At 37.3% G+C, this 25,780-nt stretch overlaps 3 protein-coding genes and 1 long non-coding RNA gene across 4 annotated transcripts; all 4 read right to left on the bottom strand.

Moving 5' to 3' along the window:
* Positions 1-3,106: 3,106 nt before the first annotated feature.
* Positions 3,107-10,769, bottom strand: LOC110933339. The gene is made up of 5 exons (XM_022176569.1): positions 10,358-10,769; positions 9,583-10,274; positions 9,265-9,502; positions 5,933-9,162; positions 3,107-3,886 (listed from the first exon to the last, which is right to left on the bottom strand). The coding sequence occupies exons 1-5, from the start codon at positions 10,767-10,769 to the stop codon at positions 3,107-3,109; spliced, it is 5,352 nt and encodes a 1,783-aa protein (XP_022032261.1).
* Positions 10,770-11,019: 250 nt separating this feature from the next.
* LOC110933340 (F-box/kelch-repeat protein At3g17530) lies at positions 11,020-12,078 on the bottom strand. Its single transcript, XM_022176570.1, has one exon. It carries the CDS (start codon positions 12,076-12,078, stop codon positions 11,020-11,022), a length of 1,059 nt encoding a protein of 352 aa, XP_022032262.1.
* Positions 12,079-12,315: 237 nt separating this feature from the next.
* LOC110934619 lies at positions 12,316-13,366 on the bottom strand. Its single transcript, XM_035989062.1, has 4 exons — positions 13,220-13,366; positions 12,853-13,147; positions 12,697-12,766; positions 12,316-12,592 (listed from the first exon to the last, which is right to left on the bottom strand). The coding sequence occupies exons 1-4, from the start codon at positions 13,358-13,360 to the stop codon at positions 12,430-12,432; spliced, it is 669 nt and encodes a 222-aa protein (XP_035844955.1). The 5' UTR covers positions 13,361-13,366; the 3' UTR covers positions 12,316-12,429.
* A 1,825-nt stretch (positions 13,367-15,191) lies between these two features.
* On the bottom strand, positions 15,192-16,102 carry LOC110934620. Its single transcript, XR_004891447.1, has 3 exons — positions 16,012-16,102; positions 15,469-15,861; positions 15,192-15,395 (listed from the first exon to the last, which is right to left on the bottom strand). It is a non-coding gene; the product is annotated as an uncharacterized LOC110934620 (long non-coding RNA).
* Between the last annotated feature and the right edge of the window lie 9,678 nt (positions 16,103-25,780).

Raw genomic sequence — 25,780 nt, 5'->3', positions numbered from 1 at the left:
GTCATATCTTTGGAACAATTTGCAAAGAATGTGTGTCAGCAGATATCAGAGAAGGCAGATGAATCTCGGAGAAAAGATTATGTTCAAAACATCATGGCCCACAAGAAATACAAAGGAGAGAGATACATGGATAAAGACTGGACCATTCCTGAGCTGGAAAGTGAAGCAGCCAGGATTCAAGACTTGATCAAGAACAAAGTCAAACATACTCCTCCAGATTGGGCAAAATTCAAAAAGAATGTACTTGATAAAAAGGTAGAGCTGAGGAGAATGAAAGAGGAATTAGCTACTGCTGATTATGGGTCCTTAAATCAAGTGTTGAGATGGAAAGAAGATAAAGCCAGGGCTATCTACAAAAGCTTGGAGAGACTAAGAAAGACAGATCCTAATGATCCACAAAAGCCTGACTATCCTGAAGCAGAGGTTTCAACAAGACCACCAAAGCTGCAAATCAGGAGAGCCACTACTCCAGCTGGTGCAGTCATCTTTAAAAGAAGGCAACAAAAACAGTTGGGTGCTGAAACAATCCAAGAGCTAATGGAAGGTGATGACCTTGTAAAAGAGGGCATTAAGCAGATGATTGTAGAAACTCTTGGATTGGATCAAACTACAAGTACTGCTCAGATAGTCATTAATAGGCCAGCATCACCAAACACCTCATCTAATAAAGATCTCCCAAGAAACCCACCAGACTCAAAAGTACTAAAGTGGAAAACTGATAAACAGAGCCATGTACTGACAGTGATCAAGTCTAGTGGAGAAGTGAAGAAAATAACAAGGGAACAAGCACTTGGCCTAAGTCTTGAAGATTTGCAGGATCTCCTTGATCTTCCACTTAGCAGGGAAGATGATGACACAGATGCCTTAGCCTTTGAGTTACAACTCAAAGGGCAAATAAGGGAACTGCTGATGAGGCAATAAAGATCTTCCAATAATGAAGAGTTTTGGCATTATCTGTTCCAGGGGGAGATTGTTGGGATTGAACCCTTTCAAAGGAACAAATAATTAAAGCCAAAACTGGATCAGAGCAGTGGATCCAGAATAAGCAAAAGGTATGTATTCAAGTCTCTCCCCTTGAAAGTGATCTCAATATCTGCTGACCTCCAATCCTCTGATCATTACAAGCTGCTGACCTACAACTACTGCCCAAGTCATAGTCTGATGGAAGACTAAAGCTCTGCTGTTCAATCTACTGCTACGGGTCAAACTCTGCTGGATAGTTCAAGCACTGCTGGATAGTTCAAGCACTGCTGGGTTCACATCAGTGGAAGGATGCAGCAGTAGTTTAGTTTATATTATGAAATGAAATGTACAACAGTAGTTAGCATAGCAGAGTTTGTATAGGTCAGATGTTAGAAGTTTGTTAGGAGGTTAGATGTCACTTTCATGGTGACGTCAGCTTAGATGCTTCAGTGGTTTGCTCGTGCCTATAAATAGAACAGTGCTCTGTACTGTTCTATTAGCTCTTTACCATCTTCTTCCTTTACGAACAAATCACTGAGCTCAGGCTGAGGGCGAGTTTATTGCATACATGCAAGTGTAATCGTTGTTTGAAATAAATTTAAGCATTCGGTTCATTGTTGAAAATGTGTGTTGAAAGCAATTCTCATGTTTGATTGTGTAAAGTTTATTTCCATTATATTCCGCTGCATTTCTCTTCATTGTTCATCTTATTTCAAACGTAAAACACAATCAAATCAAACTCAGATCCTAACAGTTTATTAGTTAAGGCGATAGTCAAAAGGTGTTAACAGGAGACCCAAGCGACGGGTCTGTGGTGGTGTCATGGCAACAACAAGGCTATCGAAACAAGAGACAGTTTGAGTGGTGTGTTTCAAAATGCAGAGCAATGTTCTTGTGTTTTACATCGATCGAAACAGTTGGGTTGACTGTAATAGTGTCAAGATTAAGCGAGTTGAGTTGAAGAACGAAAATAAGGTCCGTATAGAAGAGAAGGTTAAAACAACAAAGAGCAAGTTGTAGGATGCTCATGAAGACACAAAAAGATAAAGAAGAATTAAAATTACAAGCTGGAAGATTGGTTGGGGATCTTCAGAAACATGGGCCGGAAGCATTATGAATCCATATAGGGGTATCTCGAAGATTGGTTGGGGATCTTCAGAAACATGGGCTGGAAGCATTATGAATCCATATAGGGGTAATTGTTGGCATAATTCAAATCATGATCCTTTGAGAAGAAGTCGAAGACGAAGCAGATACAAAGATTGTGATAAAGAAAGAGATTAGTTGAAGTTTGAATTAAAATGTTTAGTTTTAATTGTTAGAGTTATCTATTAGATTATATTAGTTTATTTAATGAACTTGAGTTAGAATATGCTTAAGATTTAGTCTAGTATTGAAATAAGGTATTTGTAATGGTTTTGGGTGTGTCAAGTTTTAATGTTAATCAAAGATTTCAAAGACGGGTTAATCATCTTTTGTTGATTTTCCCTCCAAAGCTCTAGTACCAACTGTAGGCCAAGGTTACATCTACCGAAATCAAGAACAATACTGGACAACTATTTGGAGATTGAATCATCTTTGAACACTGAGATTAATATAAAAACATGACACACCCACAATGTTGGTTTGGTTCAGGCCAAAACTACACACAAACTCACATACAAAAGTTTATATATTTGCTACAACTCTATATGTAAATTAACACTTTGAAAGTGAGAAACAGTTAATAAATATGAAAGGAAAAAGCTGCAATTTATTCACTGAACAAGAACTTGGCTTTTATAGCAATACATTGACTGACACGTGATGCGAATAAAAAACGAATATTAAAAGATGCTTTCCTAAAAACTTGGTAGAACCATGACCCCTTCTTTATCCCATGTGCAGAAACCTAACGGGTATCTCCACATACTTGGTCAAACCAAGTTACTAATTCTTACCTTATTAATAACCAAACAATATAAAAATAATAAAACCTAAGTCTTCATATATCCATCCACAGCCATGCAAACGTAACACATGAAGATTGTTTATTCCATGCAAACTATCGACCAACCCATAACCCGCAACCCGCGACCCACGAACAAACCCGAATAAAGCCAACAATCACCCCCTTAATCGGTGTTTGTTCGTACCGCTTTCTTCACAACAATGTCGGTTCATCATCTTCACATCGGTTCAAGTTGAGCTCTTCCGTTTTCTCCCACTTTGGACACTCCGATATATAATTCCCGACTTGGTTGCACTTGTAACATTTAACACGACTGTTGTCCCGTTGTAATCGACCGTCTCCTCGACCTCTCCCGGACTCCCGACCTCCACCTCGGCCACGCCCATAGTCTTCACGGTTCGATTTACTACAACCACAATGCTCACACTTGTGCTCCTTTTCTTTTGCCTTTTCTTCCGCACCTGCAAACAAGAGTTGGTTTTGATGCTCGGCTTGAGTCTCCTCATCCTTGACCCATTCTTCATATGCCTTTAGCCGGCCAACAACATCATCAAAACCAACGGTCTTCAAGTCTACAAGCTGCTCTATAGACGCCACCATATGAATGAACCGTTTAGGTAACCCCATAAGAAATCTCTTCACCACCTTTGTTTCCTCAATTTCCGAGCCGAGTGAGGTGGCTCGCGAAGCATATCCCGATAACCTATTAGCAAAGTCATCGACAACTTCTTGATCCTTCATTTTCAGATTATCAAACTCTCCCATGAGAGTGTGAAGTCTTGCTTCTCGAATCCGTTCCGCACCCAAATGACGGGTTTTGATGGCACCCCACATATCCTTCGCCGTTTTAAGATTCCCTATTTGCAACGTTTGTTCCTTAGGAATAGATTGAAACAAAAGAGCGATTGCAACATGATTCTTCTTCGCATCCACGTTGGTTCCCGGTTCGATTTGCTCCCACACTGTCACACCCTGGCTTTACGGAAGCGGGGTTAATTTGGTGTGACTTCTTAATACCATAGCTTAATCACAACAAAGCTATATGAAAGTAAAACCATGCAGATCATCCATTGATTCATGTTTTAAAATAAAAGTACCACAACATAGTTGTAAAATGTCGACACATGCAACGATAAAACAACATAACTAAATAAAACCTTGTTCAAATGACACAACCACAAACATGAAATAAACGTAGTTTAAGAACTGTGACTCGTCCAGGTAAAAGCCACAACCCCTAAACTTGGATGACCCCATAACTCTTACGGAACGTGAAAACGTAGCATACCGTGCCAGATCCTTAGTTCCCTGAAATACATGTAAGTTGGAAAAATCAACATAAATGTTGAGCGAGTTCATGTGTAGTGAGTATGTAAAACCCTTGTAAGTATAAAATTCCTGGTATGTAGCAAATAAGGAAATAAAGAGATCACCAATGGTTTGCAAGGCCATTGATATGTGTGAAGTGCAGTAGGAAGACTCAAACCTAGCAGATTTTTGCGTCGGGTACCAAGTCACCCCGAGGTCCGTACTGTTGGGCCTGGGGTTGGGCTCGCTACACCCAGATAGATCTACTGCTATAGACCCTCGGTCCTACCATGAGGATTAATGGCCTCCAGTTCCCGCCTACCCACTCACATGATCTAAGTAGTAACCCTCCTTACGCTAACCATACCATGTAAAAAGTATTCGTAATCATAGTAACATGTATTTCACCCCCCCCCCCTGCAGTTTAAAAACTGAAAACAGTTAAGAGAAAAGGGGGACATGAACTCACTGAAGTGCGTCTCGAAACAGTAATCTCCCAGTCAACCTGCTGCGGGACGACCTACACGTACTAACTTCTATTAGATGGACGGCCGTGCTTTGGCTTAAGGTTTAACGTTTTTGGGAAATAGTTAGACAACTATTTCGTATTTGCACTTCGTAATTATGCATTAATTATATTTCTTCCCAAGGATGGGGGTTTTAATACATGTGCGTTTTTATAATTCCATGACTTCATTATTAAGTCCCACTTAATAAAATATACTTTAATTCATTCGTTTAAAACATTCTATCTCCAAAATATAAGTATTTTTCCCAAAAATATTATATTTTATTACATATAATTTCCAAAATAATACTTTTATCAAAATACACACTTACGAGTATTTATTGTGTGGTAATAATAATACCGGTGTAACTTAAATATTAATTGTGAGAGCGTTAGTATTATTTTGGAGTCGTTACTGCTGAGTGTATTCCAGTAATATTATTTTTAGGGTAATATCTAGTTCACAAAATAGTCATAAAATTCACACAAGTATTACTATGAAAATATATATTCTAAATATATATTTAGCAAGTTCTATTTATGAAAATCCACCTCCGGCACTTGGTAATTTTGTAACAAAAATCGTGGCGAAATTTATTTGGAAAAACAAGTAATATATATATATATATATATATATATATACTAGTCACGTACCCGCGCGATGCGGCGGGAGTGGCAATTTACAATAGTATAATTGTTTACCGTTAGTTTATCCGTCGTCTCGTGATATATTGTATAGTACTTAAGTTAGTTTTCTTATTCGTGATATGATGGCACTGGTTTTTCTGTTAGTTTATCGATTCTTTGGTGATCTTCTACAAGAAGAGTACAAAACAAGGAAGTAGATGTAATTAAAAACAAGAAGAGTTCAAAATAGTCAAGTAGCTGGACAAAACAATAAAAACAAAATGTGGGGAGTCTCTTTTATCTCTTCCTGTTTTACCAATACATCCGTTCGCTTATGACTTTCTTGCATCTTCTCCTCTACTGTACCAGATTTCAACACATAAAAAAAATGTTAGACACTTACAGTGATTTAAAATAGTAATTAAAAGGTAATTTCTGGAAGCAAATAAGGCACAACATCTACTAACTTACCTTCTTTTTGATAAGGATGCGATTAATTAATCACGCAACACTTCCTGGTAGACAACATTTGATGTGTAAACTCCGCGTTGTTTGAATTCTTTGGCGAGATGTACCAACACCTTCGTACTTTGTCTTGAAATCCCTCTTGATAACGCGACATAAAGTTGTCCATGTGAAAATACAGAATCCGGTAGATAAATACCAACGTTCGGAATTGTTTGACCTTGAGCTTTATTAATCGTCATGGAAAAGCTAAGTCGAATTGGAAATTGTTTTCTTTTCAGCTTGAATGGGAACATGTCATCTTCAGAAAGGGTTAGAGGGATTCTTGGCAAAAAAACTCTTTTTCCGGCATGTTGACCAACTGCAATTTCCGCATCAATAACATTTCGCATGAAACCCTTACATATCAACCGCGTGCCATTACACAGGCCATGTGATGGATCGATATTACGTAACAATATTATTGGGCATCCAATTTTTAAATGAAGCTTATGAGGCGGCAATCCACTAACATTTAGCGAATTTAAGAACTCGACCGGATAGAAGTTGCGCTGATCGTCTTCAGCTTCATCAAAACTGTAATAAACTTTTTCCTCCCCTTGAAAAATTTCAATCATTTGATTATTAATCTCGTCAACACTATCATTTTTAGTGGACAATATTGCTCTAGAGATTATATAATCTGAAGAATATACATTATCTTCAATTGATGGAAAGATGGCATGGATCAATTCTTTTATAGCGTTTTCTTTGTTGTTGCACTGAATTGTCATGTCATCGGGTATGCGGATATAGTTTCCTTCGATTGGTTCTTCAGTTCCATCGCCGACTCTTAAAAGAAATTTAGAAAACCATGGATCTTTCAGCGCTCTCATATTTATGGTCAACCGCATCTTCTTAGTCAAAGACCAAAGAGGTGACATTCGTACGCTGGAGTCTACAATCTGTGCTCGAGTGCCACGTTTGATAACCGGCAACACCTGTCTGAAGTCACCTCCCATAACCATTATCTTTCCACCAAATGGGAGACTAACACCTATAATGTCTTGGAATGTACGATCGACTGCCTCTATCGCTTGTCGTTTAGCCATCGACGCTTCATCCCATATGATTATTTTGGCAGAGCGAATCAGTTTAGCGGCCCCACTCTGTTTTTTAATATTGCACATTGAATTATTTTCAAGATTAAGAGGAATCTTGAATCTCGAGTGAGCCGTTCTACCTCCTGGCATATTATTAGCCGCTGCACCTGATGAAGCTGTTGCGAGAGCAATAAGACCACGTGACCGAATTTCAGCAAGCAAGGCAATGTACAAAAATGTTTTTCCAGTTCCACCTGGACCATCAATAAAGAACACGCCTGGAAGATCATTATCAACATGCATCATGATCTCATCAAACACATTTTTTTGGTCCGGATTAAGTGAATGTTTGGCACTCAAGTGTTCAGGTTCCAAAACAATCCCATACTCTTCTTGTAACTCACGATAACCTGCATCTTGTAAGTTAACATCGTCAGTTATCTTAGGAAGGTCGAATTCATTGAAATTTTTACCCATGGATTGTACCAAGACACTTATTTCGGTAAGAACCATATTTTGAACTCGTTCTATACTTTGACAGTGTAACCGATGATCTTCAGATAGTGAATCAAAGTGGTCATTCCATAACTTTCGAACATCTCCAGGTTGGCAAAAAATCATTATGGTCGCAAATAACCTTCTAAGAGCATTGGGAAACTGAAACGTAGAGGCTTCTTCGAGACATTGTGATAGATATTCATCGTCTTCTATTAAGCCTAACTCAAGAGCTGCTTTCCGAAATGTCGCACACCGTTGACCATTAACTGTGCAAAGATGTTCGAAAGAAGTAGGCCCTCTGACATTTGACAAAAGTAGGCGTAAGTAGTACCTTTCTCCTTCGGCTGGATTAGCGGAAACGATACGACCTCTTTGTTTTTTACCGAAACGACGACTCCAACGGCGTGTGCTTCCATTCCAAGTATAGTGTTTTGGAAAATCTTTATACAAATGTACCCTTGCTGTTTCATCGTTTCTATTCTGATCAAAAAATGCTGTTAGCATGGTTCTCTTATCCCTTTCCCTATCAACAATATTAGGCATCAAGTCATCATCTCTAAATCTAACCATCTGATTATTTGGGAGATGAAGTTGTAAGGCTAGAACAGCAGGAAAGATTTGAGAAAGAGAGAAGGAAAAAATTCGCCACATAGCCTCTGGGGGCGATATGTAGCGTGCATCTTGAAATCTTTTTATCTCATTAATAACAACCCCTGGCTCACTTTGATCGACTTGAATAACCTGTTTGTCATGTCCTTTATAAACATACTTGAAAAGATATTTCACAGATTTTATACTTGAGCAAACTTCAACATTCATGTGGCAGTTAAACATCATCAAAAGCCTTGGGTTATATGGGACCACCCATCTATTATCAAGTGTTTGTCCTCGTAGGTCCACTTCTATCCCGGTGTCTCTCCTTCGATACAACGGATACGAATCTTCTCCTTGTGTCGTCTGTTCGTTAAATTGTCTAGGATAGTGAAAACGACAAATTTTAGGATCACCCTGCATACAAGGACTGCTTGATCGTAAATTGCCGCAAGGACCGTGAATCATGTGCTTGACAACCATCTCATGCAATCTGGGATGTGTTAGTTTGTTAGGAATTTCAGCACACACAACCTTATCATAATGGTCCGCGTTATTGATCTTGTGTTGCGGGTACATGATTAGGAGAAAATGTGCGTGCGGCAAACCCCGCTTTTGAAATTCAATGACATAGACGTATGACTTAATTTCCCCGAGGACATGTTTCTTGAAGAGTTGATCCTTAAGATCTTCTAATTTAGCCCGGAACACTCTTGAAACAAGGTCTGGACGATCTGTAGCAGTTTGACCAACATGTAAGTTATCACATATCTCAGGCCACTTAGGATTACATGTCATTGTAAGGAATACATCAGGCTTGCCGTCGTCTTGAACTAACGTCATCGCATCTAGAAACCGACGTCGCATGTCGCGAGGCCCCCCGATGAAAGATGCAGGCAACACAATTCTTTTCCCGACTCTGTTTGCATGAACCTCGCCAGTATTGACGCAATCCACAATACCTTGGTACAATTCGGCTCGAATTTTTTCCTGGTTTCTCTCACAAAATTCTAAGCGTGACGTCTCAATTTTGATGTAAACATCAACCACAAACTGCTGTAGCAGCCTACCACCGAACAAAAGCACATTATCGGTAGATCGAATCTGGAACTTGTAACAGTAGTACTCTCGCATAGCCACGGTTGTTCTACCACTTCGTGTGTTAGCCTCTGAACGATGAAGATGTATTAAAAACAAACAGTTAATAAAAATAAAACGCATTACGCTATTTTTATGATCTTCACTTAAAAAGGATAACAAATTGTTGGTACCTTCCATTTCTCCTTCGATGTTGTCATTGTTGCGAACCTCATTGATTGATACTCCTTGACGTGGTATGTTAGCATGCCAACCCGACTCACCATTAGGAAAAAATAAAGGATACGACAATGGATCGTAACAACTGAAGTACGGCTGAATAGTTTGTCTATATTCAGACCTACCGTACACTACAATACTTCGTTTATACGAAGTGATATTGTCATTACCTTCAACCCAAATACCAGCAACCTATATAATTGTGAACTATAAGTAAGTAAAATAAGCAATTATATTAAATAATTGCAATTAATATAATATATTATATATACCTCCGATGTCGTTGGTCGGTTGTACACCCTTTGGTCAAGTTCAACCGAAGTATTCAAAGTGACTCTATAGTTGTCCAGAGGTCCTAGTTCCGCAAGTCTTCTAAATGTATCGACATATGGGTTTGTAGAAAGAACACGTGTTAAAATCTGAGTAATACGCCGATCAAGATTTGGCCATCGGAGTCTGTGATCTAACTCAGTATCAGGATCGTAAAAATACAACTGCAAGTACCTAGGAGTCCCATCCCTCGGAACTAATTGGTCGATTCTGTGATATATTCCTTTATGTGCACGAAAAGTATATACGCCGTCTCTCATATTGTTCAATGTATCATCCAATGTCACACCCATTGAGGCAAAAGAAAAATTGGTGTTATAAGCACGGATGTTTTGCCTAAACAAATCTCCAATTTCATCTTGAGACGTGAAAAGTCGGTACAATTCCTCTGGAATTTCTAAGTTTGCTAACACGGTTTTCCCACTCATACAACAAAAGGTATCAAATTCAAATTGAAATCGTTTTGCTCCACAATTAGGACATGCGGCTCGTTCCTTTAAAACACGATGCTCTCCAGGTACACCATTGTAAACAAAATTATAAGGATCATCTTCTACGCTCCCATGTTGGAGGGAAGGTTGATCAACTACTTCAGCAAATTGGGGTAATAAAGTACGCGGATGAATTTGAATACCTAAAAAAATTGGTGTATTAAGTAATGAAGGTTGTAAAAGATGTCAAGTTCGAAAAAGAAATCTTTGTTAAATAAATAGAAACCTCGTGATGTTCTATGCCTGACTACGTCAATTACATCATCTATCGGGGTTTGGTTGACTTGACTGCCATTTGAAATACGCATTCCATTATCGTTTGGTGTATTAGAACATCCTTCATTGTACTCCTTGCATTTCGTAGTAGAAACACTTGAGGCGTTCTCATTTGTTGTTTGTAGAAATTGAGTAATATTAGTTTGTAAACTTCTTAACGGTGTCCTTTCTGTTGACCTATTATTCATTAAAGATATTGATGAAGCACTTTGGGGGGCATCACCACTCCCAAATTTAGATACTTTGTTATTTTCTTTGCGTGCAGCATAGTATCTTTTTTGATACTCTTTTCGTTTTTCAGCTTTAGTAGATGCACTCGAGCTAGAAGCATGATTTCGAGGGTTTGAGAGTCCATTAGTCATTGTAAATTGAAAAAATGACAAATACCTTGCAAATTAAATAAAAGAGAGTCATCATAGATGATGAAATTCTCAAATCATAACAACATTCCAACACATAACTTAGAGAAAAACAAACCGAAGGATAACATTGAAATACATAATGATAACATTAAAATACATGACTTAAACGGAATATCATGACTTAGAGAAAAAAAAACACAAATCCTTAAAACATTGACATACATAATGATAACATTAAGTGAAAGCCAATCTAAATACTTGGTGAAACAATGGTCTGCACAAACACCGCACCCTTAAAACCTCGAAACCAAGAAACGGGATAAAAACATTCGAAGGGCTTCATATCCATTTCAATTGTAAACAACTTCCCTAATTTAGTCATCATAAACCAATTACCATTTGTCACATAATGTGTTATATCGCACCACAATGACAATGATATCGGGGGGATCGGAGGACATGATAAGACCTTAATCCAGTAATCCCCTTGTAGTGTCCATAGGTCATGCGTCATCTCAAACATGCCAGTGCTAGCAAACATGTGAAGCACATTTTTTACATTAACTAAAACACCTTGAACCATTCCATTAGAAGGAACGGGTGGAAAGCTTATCTCCTTGAACTGCTCCGAATTAACATCAAAACAAATCACCACATTCGTACCTCCAATCCAACATTCGCAAACAGTGAAATATAGAGTACCACCACAAAATGTGCCAGCTGACCAATTGAAATGAGGGCTTAGGTACTCTTGTCTTGTTATGAAAGGAATATTTCTCCAAGAGTCTACTTCCCTAGAATAAACATAGACACCAAGTACACCACTCCTACGCTTTATATGCAAGACCTTGTAATCATCGTCAGCGTCAACGTACAAACCAATGGCATCAAGGTTATTTATATAGAATCCATGAGAATCAGGGGTTGACAAACGCTTGAAAGCAGTAGTTGTTGGATTCCAAAGAAGCAGCTCGTATGTATCATTCAAGCAAACACACAACAATCCGTTCAAATGTGAAAGTATTGAGACATCATTATTTTGGTGATGGAATGGAAATGTAACTGTTGAGCTTGGACCATAGTCATTGTTATTAGAGATGATTGGACGAACAGAACACGTTAGGTCGTCAATTAGTAGAACTCTCTGGTTAGATGAAACTACTGAGCGAGAACAATGTATCTTTACGAAATCTTGTGTTGACAATAACGCATACCATTGCTTACATACACTCTTAGAACGACCTACATCCTTTGCTGGCAGCCTCGTTAATATCTCAAACACGATTGTATGAGTAGGAAGGTCAGCCATGGTTATACCTTCGTTTAATACAGATAATGATTATTTAGTTGTCCAATCTAAGAAGATTATACCTTGGTGATAGATTATAAATATTTCTACAATTACATCAATATGAGGGAAACAAAAAGCAAAACACGAAACACCAAGAGAGACTTTAATATTCAACAACTAAACAAATAACAACACCAAATGTTTCTAACTTAAACACAAATTGCATAACGATCCATAATTTACATATCCCGTGCCTCGACCATATCCGGTTCGTACGTAATCGTACTCAACTCCGTAGACTTCAAAATATTAACTGAAATAACAAATAAAATATAACTTTTATTAAACTACATGAGCCATTAGATCTAACTAATTATTAGAATGTTCATGTGTAAAGCATAACATACTATCTGGTAGATGAACCAACTTGAGACGTGATACATATATGATGGACCTTTGTTGCACGGCTCGAATGGAACGTATCACATCGGAAGGCTTCAGGGCAGACAAAAACAATTGTATTGTGTGACCACTGTATATTACGATTTTGGGTTAAAGTTCTTCTAATAATAATATTTTCTTACATATAACGTAAATATTATGTTTGTAATATGTTAATAATAAATAATAACGTACGTCTTATCTTGAAGAGAAAGTTCAAAACAACATCGATCACGTTTGCCTTCTATTATTCTCCCAACCACATCTAAAACCAAATCAGTTAAATCGTATAGACCATATGTAAAGTTTTATATTTTTAATAAAAATTATAGATAGAGAATTAATATGTACCAACAATATCCATTTGAGGTCTCCTGTCATGCTTCAATTCTATAATGGAAGGGACCAATGGATATAAAGAAGCACCCCTTGGAATCGTAAGCGTAAGTGAAGAAAGCTTTGTATATTCGTTGATGACAATTTTCTTCTCGGACCAAACTAACACGTAATTCTGGTACTTTGGGCACTCAAGATAGTTGAGATTCTCAATTTGGAAATGATTCAACGAAAAAAAACCACCCATCAATGACGCGTCATTATATTTGTGTATCAAATTTTGTGGGACGAACGCAACAATTTTTTGTCTCTAAAATGAAAAGAAATTTAGTGGTGGAAAAACGCTTATATAACACAAAGTAAATTAAAATAATGTTCTTACGTGTTGATCAAGAAATATAACCACTAATCTCTTTCCATCGACGTCATGCCAAATAAACTCCACCTTAACAAAGATTATATTATACCATGCTCTATCATTTGTCAATGATGAAAATTCTTCAACGGAAAAATGATCAGACATATCCTATTAAGTGTTCAATATTAGTTAACTAAAAAAATAAAAACTCCAGAAATAAAATTTAAACTAAAACATGATTAAAATTAAACAGCAACAAATTTAAATTTAAACTAATACATAATTAAAAGTTACATAATTAAGATTCAAACTAATTCGAGAAAAAAAAACTACAGTCATCATAAAAGTTGTTCTAAGGTTCCCAAACCATTTTTTCATCCAATGGTGGTTCGTAAACCGCCCCAGGGTCAGTTTCGTACCCTTCAGCCCAGGTCGGTAGTTCTTGTGTTTGACTGTAGTTTTCCACATAAGGGGGGTTTGAAGGTGGAGGATGCATAGGAAGTATAGGAGTGTTTGGCACCGGACGATGGCACCCCTCAATTTGTAGTCCACCAAATTGTAGTTGAGCGAAGGTATAGTCATACGCCCAATTCAACTCTTCATCCGTCCAACCAAATGGATCATCATATTCAGGGTTTGACAATGGAGGTGGGGTTGAAACCGAAGGTGGGGTTAAAACCGGAGGTGGGGTTGACACCGGAGGTGGGTTTGAAGTTAGAGGGTTTGAATCAGGAAGGTTTAAATAGTTTGTTGATCCTAGTGATTCAACGGGAATTGGATAACCACCGCCCATACCTCTCAATTGATATGTGTTTGGAGTGATTTGTAAACTGAAAAATACACATAATTACTATAACAATCAGCTTTGTGAATACAGTATTGTTTTGAATACAGTATTGTTTTGAACACAGTATTGTTTTGAATACAGTATTGTTTTGAATATACAGTATTGTTTTGAATACAGCTTTGTGAATACAGTATTGTTTTGTGAATACGGCGTTTTATTTTGTTTTGAATACAGTATTGTTTTAAAAAAAATTCCTGTAATGATGAAGGAAAAGATCAAAATATAACAGAACAAAGTAAATGAATGAAAAGATCATAATTATCACAAAACCATGACACATATCAGTCCCAAAAATGAAGGAAAAGATCAAAATATAACAGAACAAAGTAAAATCAAAACTACAAAAACAATTTACTATAATTTACACATATACATAATAACTATAACAATCAGCTTTGTGAATACAATATTGTTTTAAATACAGTATTGTTTTGTGAATACGGCATTTTATTTTGCTTTGAATACAGTACTGTTTTAAAAAAAATTCCTGCAATGATGAAGGAAAAGATCAAAATATAACAGAACTAAGTAAATGAACCTAAATATCATAATTATCAAAAAACCATGACACATATCAGTCCCAAAAATGAAGGAAAAGAACTAAGTACATAACAATTTATCTTTTCACTATTCCATAACAGAACTAAGTACACATATCACAAAACCATGACACATAACAGAACTAAGTAAATGAAAAAATATATCAAAACATACCACAGAACAAACTAAAATAAAAAGTACATAACAATTTATCTTTTCACTATTCCATATCTAAAATTGACCTAACTATCATAATTTTCATTGAACTACAACACTTATCATCCCCAAAAATGACCTAAATATAGTAAGTATCACAAAACCATGACACATATCAGTCCCAAAAATGAAGGAAAAGATCAAAATACAACAGAACAAAGTAAAATCAAAACTACAAAAACAATTTATCCTTTCACTATCCCGAAAAATGAAAAAGTATATCAAAACATCCCACAGAACAAACTAAAATAAAAAGTACATAACAATCTATCTTTTCACTATTCCATATCTAAAATTGACCTAACTATCATAATTTTCTTTGAACTACAACACTTATCATCCCCAAAAATGACCTAAATATAATAAGTATCACAAAACCATGACACATATTAGTCCCAATAATGAAGGAAAAGATCAAAATATAACAGAACAAAGTAAAATAAAAACCACAAAAACAATTTATCCGTTCACTATGTCATATTTGAAAGAACTTACAACAATGCAAGAGGGAGATGTGAAAAGCCGACAAAAATTTTAAAACCTTGATGTGAGAGCCGAGAAACAACGCAAGATCCGAATGCAAAGAGTTGATATATTCTGAAATCGAAGTAAATAGAAGTTGTTAAGTTGATGTTTTGAAAGTAGGATTATTCAACTGAGATAAACTTACAATTTCAGTTGAGTGTAGTTGAGAGTTTGTAAAGTGTGAGTAGAGTGTAGATATCTCTGGATTATTTATAGAGACTGAAGGAAGCAGTGCTGTCTTTCAAACAGTGTATGGAAGAGTGTTGATATATTATAGACTGCAGCAAGCAAGCTGTCTTTCACACAAAAGTAAAGTGTTGCTTTTTCCTGTAGATTGTACTTCCCTGCTTTTGGCATCCCTTTTTGTCAGATGTGTGAGCATTGAGAGAGAAAGCAGATGGTGATCCGTGTGAAGTCAAATGGACGGTCCCGATCTTGATCCCTTTTTGTCTGTAGCATAAGTCAAATGGGTTGAGAGAAAGCAGATGGTGATCCGTGTGAAGTCAAATGGACGGTCCCGATCTTGATCCCTTTTTGTCTGTAGCATAAGTCAAATGGGTTAAGATCAGTTAAAAAACAAAAAGCATAAAAATAACAAAACACATCAAAAAACAGAGAATATAGTGAAGTTTATATTCTCTCAGTAGCATAGCATGTTAAAAATTAATATTCAACGCTTAGAAATTACCAAAAAAGAGCGAAAAACCGACTGAATTCGAATCTCAGCCCATTCTTGACACTAATGCTCCGTTAGTTCTCACAAAGTCAACCATCATAAAAAGAAATCAAGTATTAGTAAAGATTTGATATTAGTTATAACCAGTACACTATTAACTTAAAATAAATTTAATATAAATCACATTTTGTCAAGTTGCAAATATAAAAACCTTTATTATAAACAAAAAAGAAAAGAAAATTGATGAATGATGATAAACTTTACTTTACCTCTGATCAAAAAACAGAGAATATAGTCAAGTTTATATTCTCTCAGTAGCATAGCATGTTAAAAATTAATATTCAAGGCTTAGAAATTACCAAAAAAGAGCGAAAAACCGACTGAATTCGAATCTCAGCCCATTCTTGACACTAATGCTCCGTTAGTTCTCGCAAAGTCAACCATCATAAAAAGAAATCAAGTATTAGTAAAGATTTGATATTAGTTATAACCAGTACACTATTAACTTAAAATAAATTTAATATAAATCACATTTTGTCAAGTTGCAAATATAAAAACCTTTATTATAAACAAAAAAGAAAAGAAAATTGATGAATGATGATAAACTTTACTTTACCTGTGCTTGAGTGAGCATGAGACCACTAAGTGAGGGAACATTCTGCATATGAAGCCCCCATCGATTCGAATGAAGCAGCGTTCAGCGTCGCCAAAGCCAATTCCGAGACTCTCCAAGCAGATACACTTTCTCCGGCAGCCAGAAGATCGGAGTGAGCTTGTTCTGTAATAATAGTGATCGTGACAGTCGTTAACCAAAGGTATAACTAATTAAATTCAGATCCTAAAAAAAGGTTTCCTTGCGAGTTGCGAGTGACATACCTGAGTCGATTCATCACAAAACACATGCGAAAATCCTTCGTAAACCTCAGATTTCGTCCTTCGAACATCCGTCAACCGCTTCACCTGAAAAGTAAGAATCACAAAAGAACATGGTAAGATATATAACACTCATTGCAACTTATCAGAACATCAAACGGATCCCTTGTTCAAATCTGTGGATCCCTTGCCAGATAAAGCTGGTGATACATCTCATGAAACCCTAGATCTGCTCATCGAACATCCCACAGAACAAACCAAAATCAAAAATACATAACAATCTATCTTTTCACAATTCCATATCTAAATGACCTAAATATCATAATTATCACACAACCATGACACTTATCAGTCCCAAAAATGAAGGAAAAGATCAAAATATAACAGAACACAGTAAAATCAAAACTACAAAAACAATTTATCCTTTCACTATGTCATATCTGAAATTAATCTAACTATCATCACCAAAAATACAAATTCAAATATCACAAGACTTTCAACCTAATTTGAAATAACCGCATCTACTAACAAATCTACATCAAGATTAAAGATAAGAATCACAAAGAACATGGTAAGATATATAACACTCATTGCAACTTATCAGAATATCAAACGGATCCCTTGTTCAAATCTGTGGATCCCTTGCCAGATAAAGCTGGTGAAACATCTCATGAAACCCTAGATCTGCTCATCGAACATCCCACAGAACAAACCAAAATCAAAAATACATAACAATCTATCTTTTCACAATTCCATATCTAAATGACCTAAATATCATAATTATCACACAACCATGACACTTATCAGTCCCAAAAATGAAGGAAAAGATCAAAATATAACAGAACACAGTAAAATCAAAACTACAAAAACAATTTATCCTTTCACTATGTCATATCTGAAATTAATCTAACTATCATCACCAAAAATACAAATTCAAATATCACAAGACTTTCAACCTAATTTGAAATAACCGCATCTACTAACAAATCTACATCAAGATTAAAGATAAGAATCACAAAAGAACATGGTAAGATATATAACACTCATTGCAACTTATCAGAACATCAAACGAATCCCTTGTTCAAATCTGTGGATCCCTTGCCAGATAAAGCTGGTGATACATCTCATGAAACCCTAGATCTGCTCATCGAACATCCCACAGAACAAACCAAAATCAAAAATACATAACAATCTATCTTTTCACAATTCCATATCTAAATGACCTAAATATCATAATTATCACACAACCATGACACTTATCAGTCCCAAAAATGAAGGAAAAGATCAAAATATAACAGAACACAGTAAAATCAAAACTACAAAAACAATTTATCCTTTCACTATGTCATATCTGAAATTAATCTAACTATCATCACCAAAAATACAAATTCAAATATCACAAGACTTTCAACCTAATTTGAAATAACCGCATCTACTAACAAATCTACATCAAGATTAAAGATAAATCAACATTTAGAACCTAACCTGAGTCGATTCATCACAAAAAACATGCTAAACTCCTTCGTAAACCTCAGATTTCGTCCTTCGAACATCCGTCAACCGCTTCACCTGAAAAGTAATAATCACAAAAGAACATGGTAAGATATCTACTAACAAATCTACATCAAGATTAAAGATAAATCAACATTTAGAACCTAACCTGAGTCGATTCATCACAAAACACATGAAAAAATCCTTCGTAAACCTCAGATTTCGTCCTTCGAACATCCGTCAACCGCTTCACCTGAAAAGTAACAATCACAGAAGAACATGGTAAGATATCTACTAACAAATCTACATCAAGATTAAAGATAAAGCAACTTATCAGAACATCAAACGGATCCCTTGTTCAAATCTGTGGATCCCTTGCCAGATAAAACGGATCCCTTGTTCAAATCTGTGGATCCCTTGCCAGAACATCTCATGAAACCCTTGATCTGCTCATCAAACGGATCTGGTGATAGATTCAAACGGATCTGGTGATAGATCTCATGAAACCCTAGATCGCCGAGAAGAGAGAAAAGAGAGAGAGAAGAGAGAGAAGAAGATCTGATGTTGTTTTGTGAGATGTGTGAGCATTGAGAGAGAAAGCATATGGTGATCCGTGTGAAGTCAAATGGACGGTCCCGATGTTGATCCGTGTGAGAAAGTAGTATAGATGGACGGCCGATGTATACCCTTGTAAAGGGTAAAAGGGTTTGTGTTTTCTTGTGCCTTAACAGTTGTACATTGTGCATTCAGTGTTTTTTCAACACCTTGTTCAATTACCATCTTGTCCTTCTAATATCCTTATTAAAGTAGTATAGATATATATATATATAGACACTTGTCATGAAAATATTCTAAGTGTTATTTTTTGGAAAAATTTCGCTAGAGTTTCCTCTGTAACTAGAGGTGGCCACGCTTTCAAGCGTATCATTTTCTTTTAACAACTCAATCAACAATTTTCCTTCATCAACAAACAATGTTCAAACACTAAACTAGTCAAAACAAGTATAAATCGCAAACACATGAACTTGTAAGTTGTGTAAAAGTATGTAGTAACTTTCCATCATTTTTTTAGTAGATCTTTCTATCCTTAAAAATGAAATCGGTTTCTTGAAAGCTTTATTTTTAAAGAAAATGCATCTTTACAACTTCTTGGTCAAAATTTACAAAAATATTTCTTTGTTAGATCCTTTCGTCACACAAGTGTTTACACACTTGGTTGTTCACAAAAATGCCTTTAGTCATGAAAGATCCGGCTTTTAAACATGGTTTGCATCTTTCACTTGGTTCTTCGAAAATACCACTTGTAGATCTTTAGATCTACTAGTTTAGAACTCCGTTTTACAAGAAAAACTATTTTTACACAAGTTCATGTTCATAAGTAGTAGAGTTCATCATCTTACCATTTTCACACTTTACATAACACTAGTTCATGTTTCATGAACATGACCTAGCCTGGTTAGATGACGATCCGTTCTACTACTAGCATCAAACAACATAAAATAATCATTACTAAACAAGATTCATGAGTTTTACACCATTAGTTTCTCTTTAACCACCATATTCATCATACTCTTAAGTCTTTAAGCTTTGATCTTTAGTGTTCATGATTTTTACCCGTTAAATCTCTTATTAACCACTTTAGATAAGATTAAGAGGGTGTTTAGAATCACTTACAACTAGCTCAAGGCTAGGGAAGAAATCAAGCGAAAACAAGGTGGATAATAGCGTTGTAGAGACGTCCTTGTGATTCCGTAAGCACCGAGCCTCCTTGTATGTGATCCTTCACCTTTGTATGTAAGTTGAATGGTAAGATTGAAACTTGAAAATGGTGAGGTGATGCTAGGGGGGTTCGGCCGAGGGTATTAGCAAGAGGGACAGAGAGTAGAAATTTTGTTAAGTGTTGATTTGTGAATGAAGATGATCCCTTGGTTCTATATATAACCCACATTAGAGTTTTACCCATCATACAAAGTGTCATTAAGATATTGGACATCAAGAAATAAAATATTCAAATTGTAGGAGGTGTGTCTCCTCTTGAGGGGGCCGATCGTTGGGGGGGGGGTTATCTAGTTGGATTTCAACTAGATGGTTAGAGTTTAGTTATGTTAGTTAGGTGATTAATTAGTGTATTATGTGTGTTGTAATTTATAACGAGTGTTAGGGTATTCGGGGACCCTAACTGGCTCAGAAAAGGAAAAACAATGTCATTGACAATATTTTTATGTTCCGGGTAAAGTTCGGTTGTTCGGTTGGATACTGATCCGTTAAAGTGCTTAATAAGCATTTAAAGTGTCCTTAATGTTATTTTTAGTGACACGAAGAATTCCCGACACTTTGGAAAGTGTCTAGTATTATTTTTCCATGTTTTTGCACTTTACTAGTTAGCTTAAATGCTGAATTTTGTGGTAGAGTGCAGAATTTTGTGTTTAAAACATGTTTTAGGCACATCCGGTCACTATAACTATTACCTAGTGACGCAGTTCTACAATCCTCATTTCCCTACACTCCCTACTAGTGTAGTGATCTATTCCCGGCTCATACTGGCCTTAGAGACAGTGTCTGTCTGATGTTGGCTATATCAGCATGTTTGATGGGTTATCCGTTCATTGTGCTACTGTGCTTTTTGTGCATCAAGTTTGTCACTATAGTTTGTATGTAAATAATGGAGTGACAGCAATAAGGTATGATGCATGTATATGTATGTATCAGAATTCAAGTAGCAGTTTAACCACAATTGTAAGCAAGCACAGTAATTAAGCATTAATTAAATATTAATCAATTCGTATGGATACCTGGTTTGGTGAGGGTTGTCACATTCTCCCCCGTTAGAAAATTTTCGTCCCGAAATTTTAGGTTCTGCTTCTAGTTGCAGGGGTCTTGGGAAATAAGTGGGGGTACTTATCTTTCATTCGGTCCTCATGCTCCCAGGTGTATTCTGGACCGTGTCTTGCATTCCAACGAACCTTGACGAGTTTGACACTGCTCCGGCGGGTTTTGTTCACCTTCCAATCCGTAACCTTAACGGGTTCTTCGAGAAAATGGAGCATGTCGTCAATATGAATCTCGTCTGCGGGAATGACAACAGTATCTTGCGTTGGACTCTTTTTCAGATTTGATACATAAAATGTATCGTGAACACCATTCAGCTCGGCAGGTAAGTCCAACTTGTATGCTACTAACCCAATTCTTTCCAAAACCTTGAATGGACCAATATACCGCGGATTCAACTTTCCACGCTTCCCGAAGCGTGCCACACCCTTCCAGGGTGATACCTTTAATAAAACCATGTCACCTACCTCAAACTCTAGAGGTTTCCTTCTTCTATCCGCGTAGCATTTTTGTCGATCGCGAGCCGCCTTGATGCGATTTCGGATCTGTGCAATCTTATCTGTGGTTTCCTGGACCACATCAGGACCAACCAATTGTCTATCACCTGCATCAGACCAACAAAGCGGCGATCTACACTTGCAGCCATATAGAGCTTCAAATGGCGCAGCACCAATACTGGTGTGGTAGCTGTTGTTATATGAAAATTCGACCAATGGTAAATGTTTATCCCAGCTACCACCCAAATCCATAACACATGCTCTCAGCATATCTTCCAAGGTCTGAATAGTCCGTTCGCTTTGTCCATCGGTCTGTGGGTGAAATGCAGTGCTCAGATTCAATTGTGAGTCAAAAGCTTCTTGGAAGGACTGCCAAATCCTTGACACAAACCTTCCGTCTCTATCAGAGATGATCGAGAGAGGCACTCCATGACGTGCAACGATTTCTCTCATGTAAATTTCAGCCAATTTGCTCGTGTTATCTTTCTCTCTGATGGGTAAGAAGTGCACAGATTTCGTTAATCGGTCCACTATTACCCAAATAGTATCATGACCCTTTGGCGTTCTTGGCAACTTCGTTATAAAATCCATTGAAATTTGTTCCCATTTCCACTTGGGAATCTCAGGTTGTCGCAGAAGTCCTGAAGGCGTCTGGTATTCCGCTTTTGCTTTGGCACATGTCAAACACTTGCTATGTAAACAGCAACATCGCCTTTCATCCTAGGCCACCAATAATAATCTTTAAGATCCTGGTACATCTTATCCGCTACTGGATGGATAGAGTACCGCAATTTGTGAGCTTCATCAAAAATAACTTTTCTCAAACCACCAAACAGACGAACCCAAATCCTTTTCATGAAACATAACGTTCCTTCCTCGTTTGGTATTAACTGCTTCTCCATCCCACGGAGATATTCTTCTTTAATGTTCCTTTCCTTAAGAGCTTCTTTCTGTGCGGCACGAATGCGCAGTGAAAGATCTGTCTGAATAATCATCTCCAAAGCCCTAACCCTTATGGGCTTGATCCTCTCTTTTCGACTTAGGGCATCGGCGACCACATTCACCTTCCCTGGATGGTACTTGATCTCGCAGTCGTAATCATTCAATAATTCAACCCAGCGTCTTTGTCTCATATTCAGCTCTTTCTGGTCGAATATGTGCTGCAGACTCTTATGATCTGTGAAGATTGTACATTTCATCCCATATAGATAATGTCTCCAGATCTTCAATGCAAATATCACTGCGCCTAGTTCCAAGTCATGCGTGGTATAGTTCTTTTCATGCATTTTCAGTTGGCGCGACGCGTAAGCTATAACTTTCTGGCGTTGCATCAACACGCAACCCAATCCTTGACGCGAGGCGTCACAATATACCACAAAATCTTCTGTACCCTCTAGTAGTGCTAAGATTGGCGCATTGCAGAGCTTGTCTTTTAACAACTGAAACGCTTCCTCCTATTTGATTCCCCAATCAAACTTCTTATCTTTCTGCGTGAGGAGTGTCAGTGGTTGAGCGATTTTTGAAAAATCCTCGATGAACCTTCGATAATACCCAGCCAAACCTAAGAATTGACGAATCTCGGTTGGCGTCTTTGGGGTTTCCCAATTCTTTATCGCCTCAATCTTGGTGGGGTCCACATGAATCCCATCCCCATTCACTACATGTCCAAGAAATTTGACTTCACACAACCAAAATTCGCACTTCGAGAATTTGGCATACAACTGTTCCTTTTTCAGCAACTCCAGAATGGCTCTTAAATGTTGTTCGTGTTCATTCTTCGTCTTTAAATAAATCAAAATATCATCGATAAACACAATCACGAACTTCTCGAGATACGGCTTGCAGACTCGGTTCATTAAATCAATAAAAACAGCTGGCGCGTTTGTCAACCCAAACGACATAACTAGGAACTCGTAGTGTCCATAACGAGTCCTAAAGGCTGTCTTCGGGATACTTTCCTCTTGTATCCTTAGCTGATGGTAACCTAATTGTAGATAGATCTTAGAGTAAAAGCTTGAACATTGCAGTTGGTCGTATAGATCATCAATCCTTGGCAGAGGGTATCTATTCTTGATAGTCAGCATATTCAACTCCCGGTAGTCAATGCACATATGAAAACTACCATCTTTCTTCTTGACAAACAGGACTGGAGCTCCCCAAGGTGAGAAGCTTGGTCTGATAAATCCCTTGTCTAACAACTCTTGAAGTTGTGTCGACAATTCCTACATCTCTGACGGTGCAAGTCTATAGGGTGCCTTAGCCACGGGCGCGGCGCCTGGGACCAAGTCAATATGGAACTCTACTTGCCTCTAGGGTGGCAATCCTGGCAAGTCCTCTGGGAAGACTTCCGGATATTCCCTCACGACAGGGATGTCTTCGATCTTCGGTTCTGCAGCTTTCTTATCCACGATGTGTGCAAGGAAGGCAGCACATCCCTTTTGTAAACACTTTCGGGCTTTCAGGCAGCTGATGATTCTTAAAAGTGTATCACGCTTTACTCGATAACCAATCCATCCCTACTACCACGTCGAAGCTTCCCAACTTGACTGGCAGTAGATCCAAAGCAAACTCACGTTCTCCCAACTCGATCATACAACCTCTGACAACTTCATTAACTTCAACCAGCTTTCCATTAGCCAATTCAATCGAGTACATGATATCTAATTTACTAGCGGCTAACCTAAGCATATTCTTAAATTCTAATGACACGAAGCTATAATCGGCACCAGTATCAAACAAAACGGATGCAAAGCGTTGGTTTATAGGGAACGTACCAGCAACAACATTGGGATCCTGGTGCGCTTCCCTCGCTTCGATGTTAAAGACCCTTCCCCGTGCTTGGTTCAATTCCGGGCAGTTTCTCTTAAAATGCCCAATGTCACCACAGTTGAAGCAACCCATTCTTTGACCATTTCCTGCTCCGTTCCCAGCTTGATTGTTGTGTTGGGATTGAACCCTACCAGAGGAACAGATAATGTAAAGCCAAAACCGGATCACATCTGAGGACTTCAAATAAACAGCAGTTTACACTTTGCTCTCCCCTTGAATGTGGCTCAAACATCTGATATGCTCCAAAGTACTGCTTCTATAAACATCTGCTGACCTACAACTGCTGATTCTACACAAGGACTGATGAAGACTAATAGCTCTGCTGCTCAATCTACTGCCTTGGTTCAAGCACTGCTGATCATGACAAGTACTGCTGGGTTCACAGCAGTGGAAGGATGCAGCAGCAGCAGTTTATATTTATCTCATGTAATACAATATAATATCAGTAGTTAGCAAAGCAGTAGTTGTATAGATCAGTAGATAGAGTTTGTTAGGTTGTTAGATGTCATTTTCATGGTGACGTCAGCTGAGATGCGTCAGTGGATTGGATTGCCTATAAATGGAACAGTACTCTGTACTGTTACATTTTATTGACTGAGTGGATTCTTCTTCTTCAGTCCAATCCTTTCATCTTGTGCAACCAACCTTGGGGTATCAGGCTGAGGGGGAGCATAGTATTGTAAGCATGCTTGTAATATTTTGATTTTCATTGTAATCATTCGACTCAAAGTAAAACAAGTGTTTAAACATACTATTCTCTTTTATGTTTGTGTTTACAAAGTTTGTATCCATTTCCGCTGCACTTTTCACTGTTTAATAGTCTCTGAATGATCAAAATATACAAACAAACACAATCATGAGAGCCTCCGATCCTAACAAGTGGTATCAGAGCTTGGACAGTCAAATTCGATCTAACAATCAATTTGACATAACAGTTCAGCTCACAATTCATTGATACTAAGGTTGGTCGTATTTTAGTTGAAAAACAGAGTAACGAGAAATCACATTCAAAGTGATGACTCAAATGCTCTGTAAAACAACCAAGATGTCATAAGATTCACAAATCTCATACAACTGGTGATGTCATGCACAAATCACTCATAGTTTCCAGATCTGGAAACTTATCTGAAAACTATGGTGTGTTCATCTTCATTCAAAAATTGATTTCAACTGTTGTTATGAAATTTGTGATGTTTTCATATTTTACACTAAAGTATGCACCTCAGATCAGCAAAACCTATGTTCATCTAAACACTAGTGTT

This window comes from Helianthus annuus, chromosome 4, assembly GCF_002127325.2.
Source record: "Helianthus annuus cultivar XRQ/B chromosome 4, HanXRQr2.0-SUNRISE, whole genome shotgun sequence".
NCBI lineage: Eukaryota > Viridiplantae > Streptophyta > Magnoliopsida > Asterales > Asteraceae > Helianthus > Helianthus annuus.
Note: the sequence above shows the minus strand (reverse complement) of the source record. Positions and strands in the feature narration are given on the sequence as shown.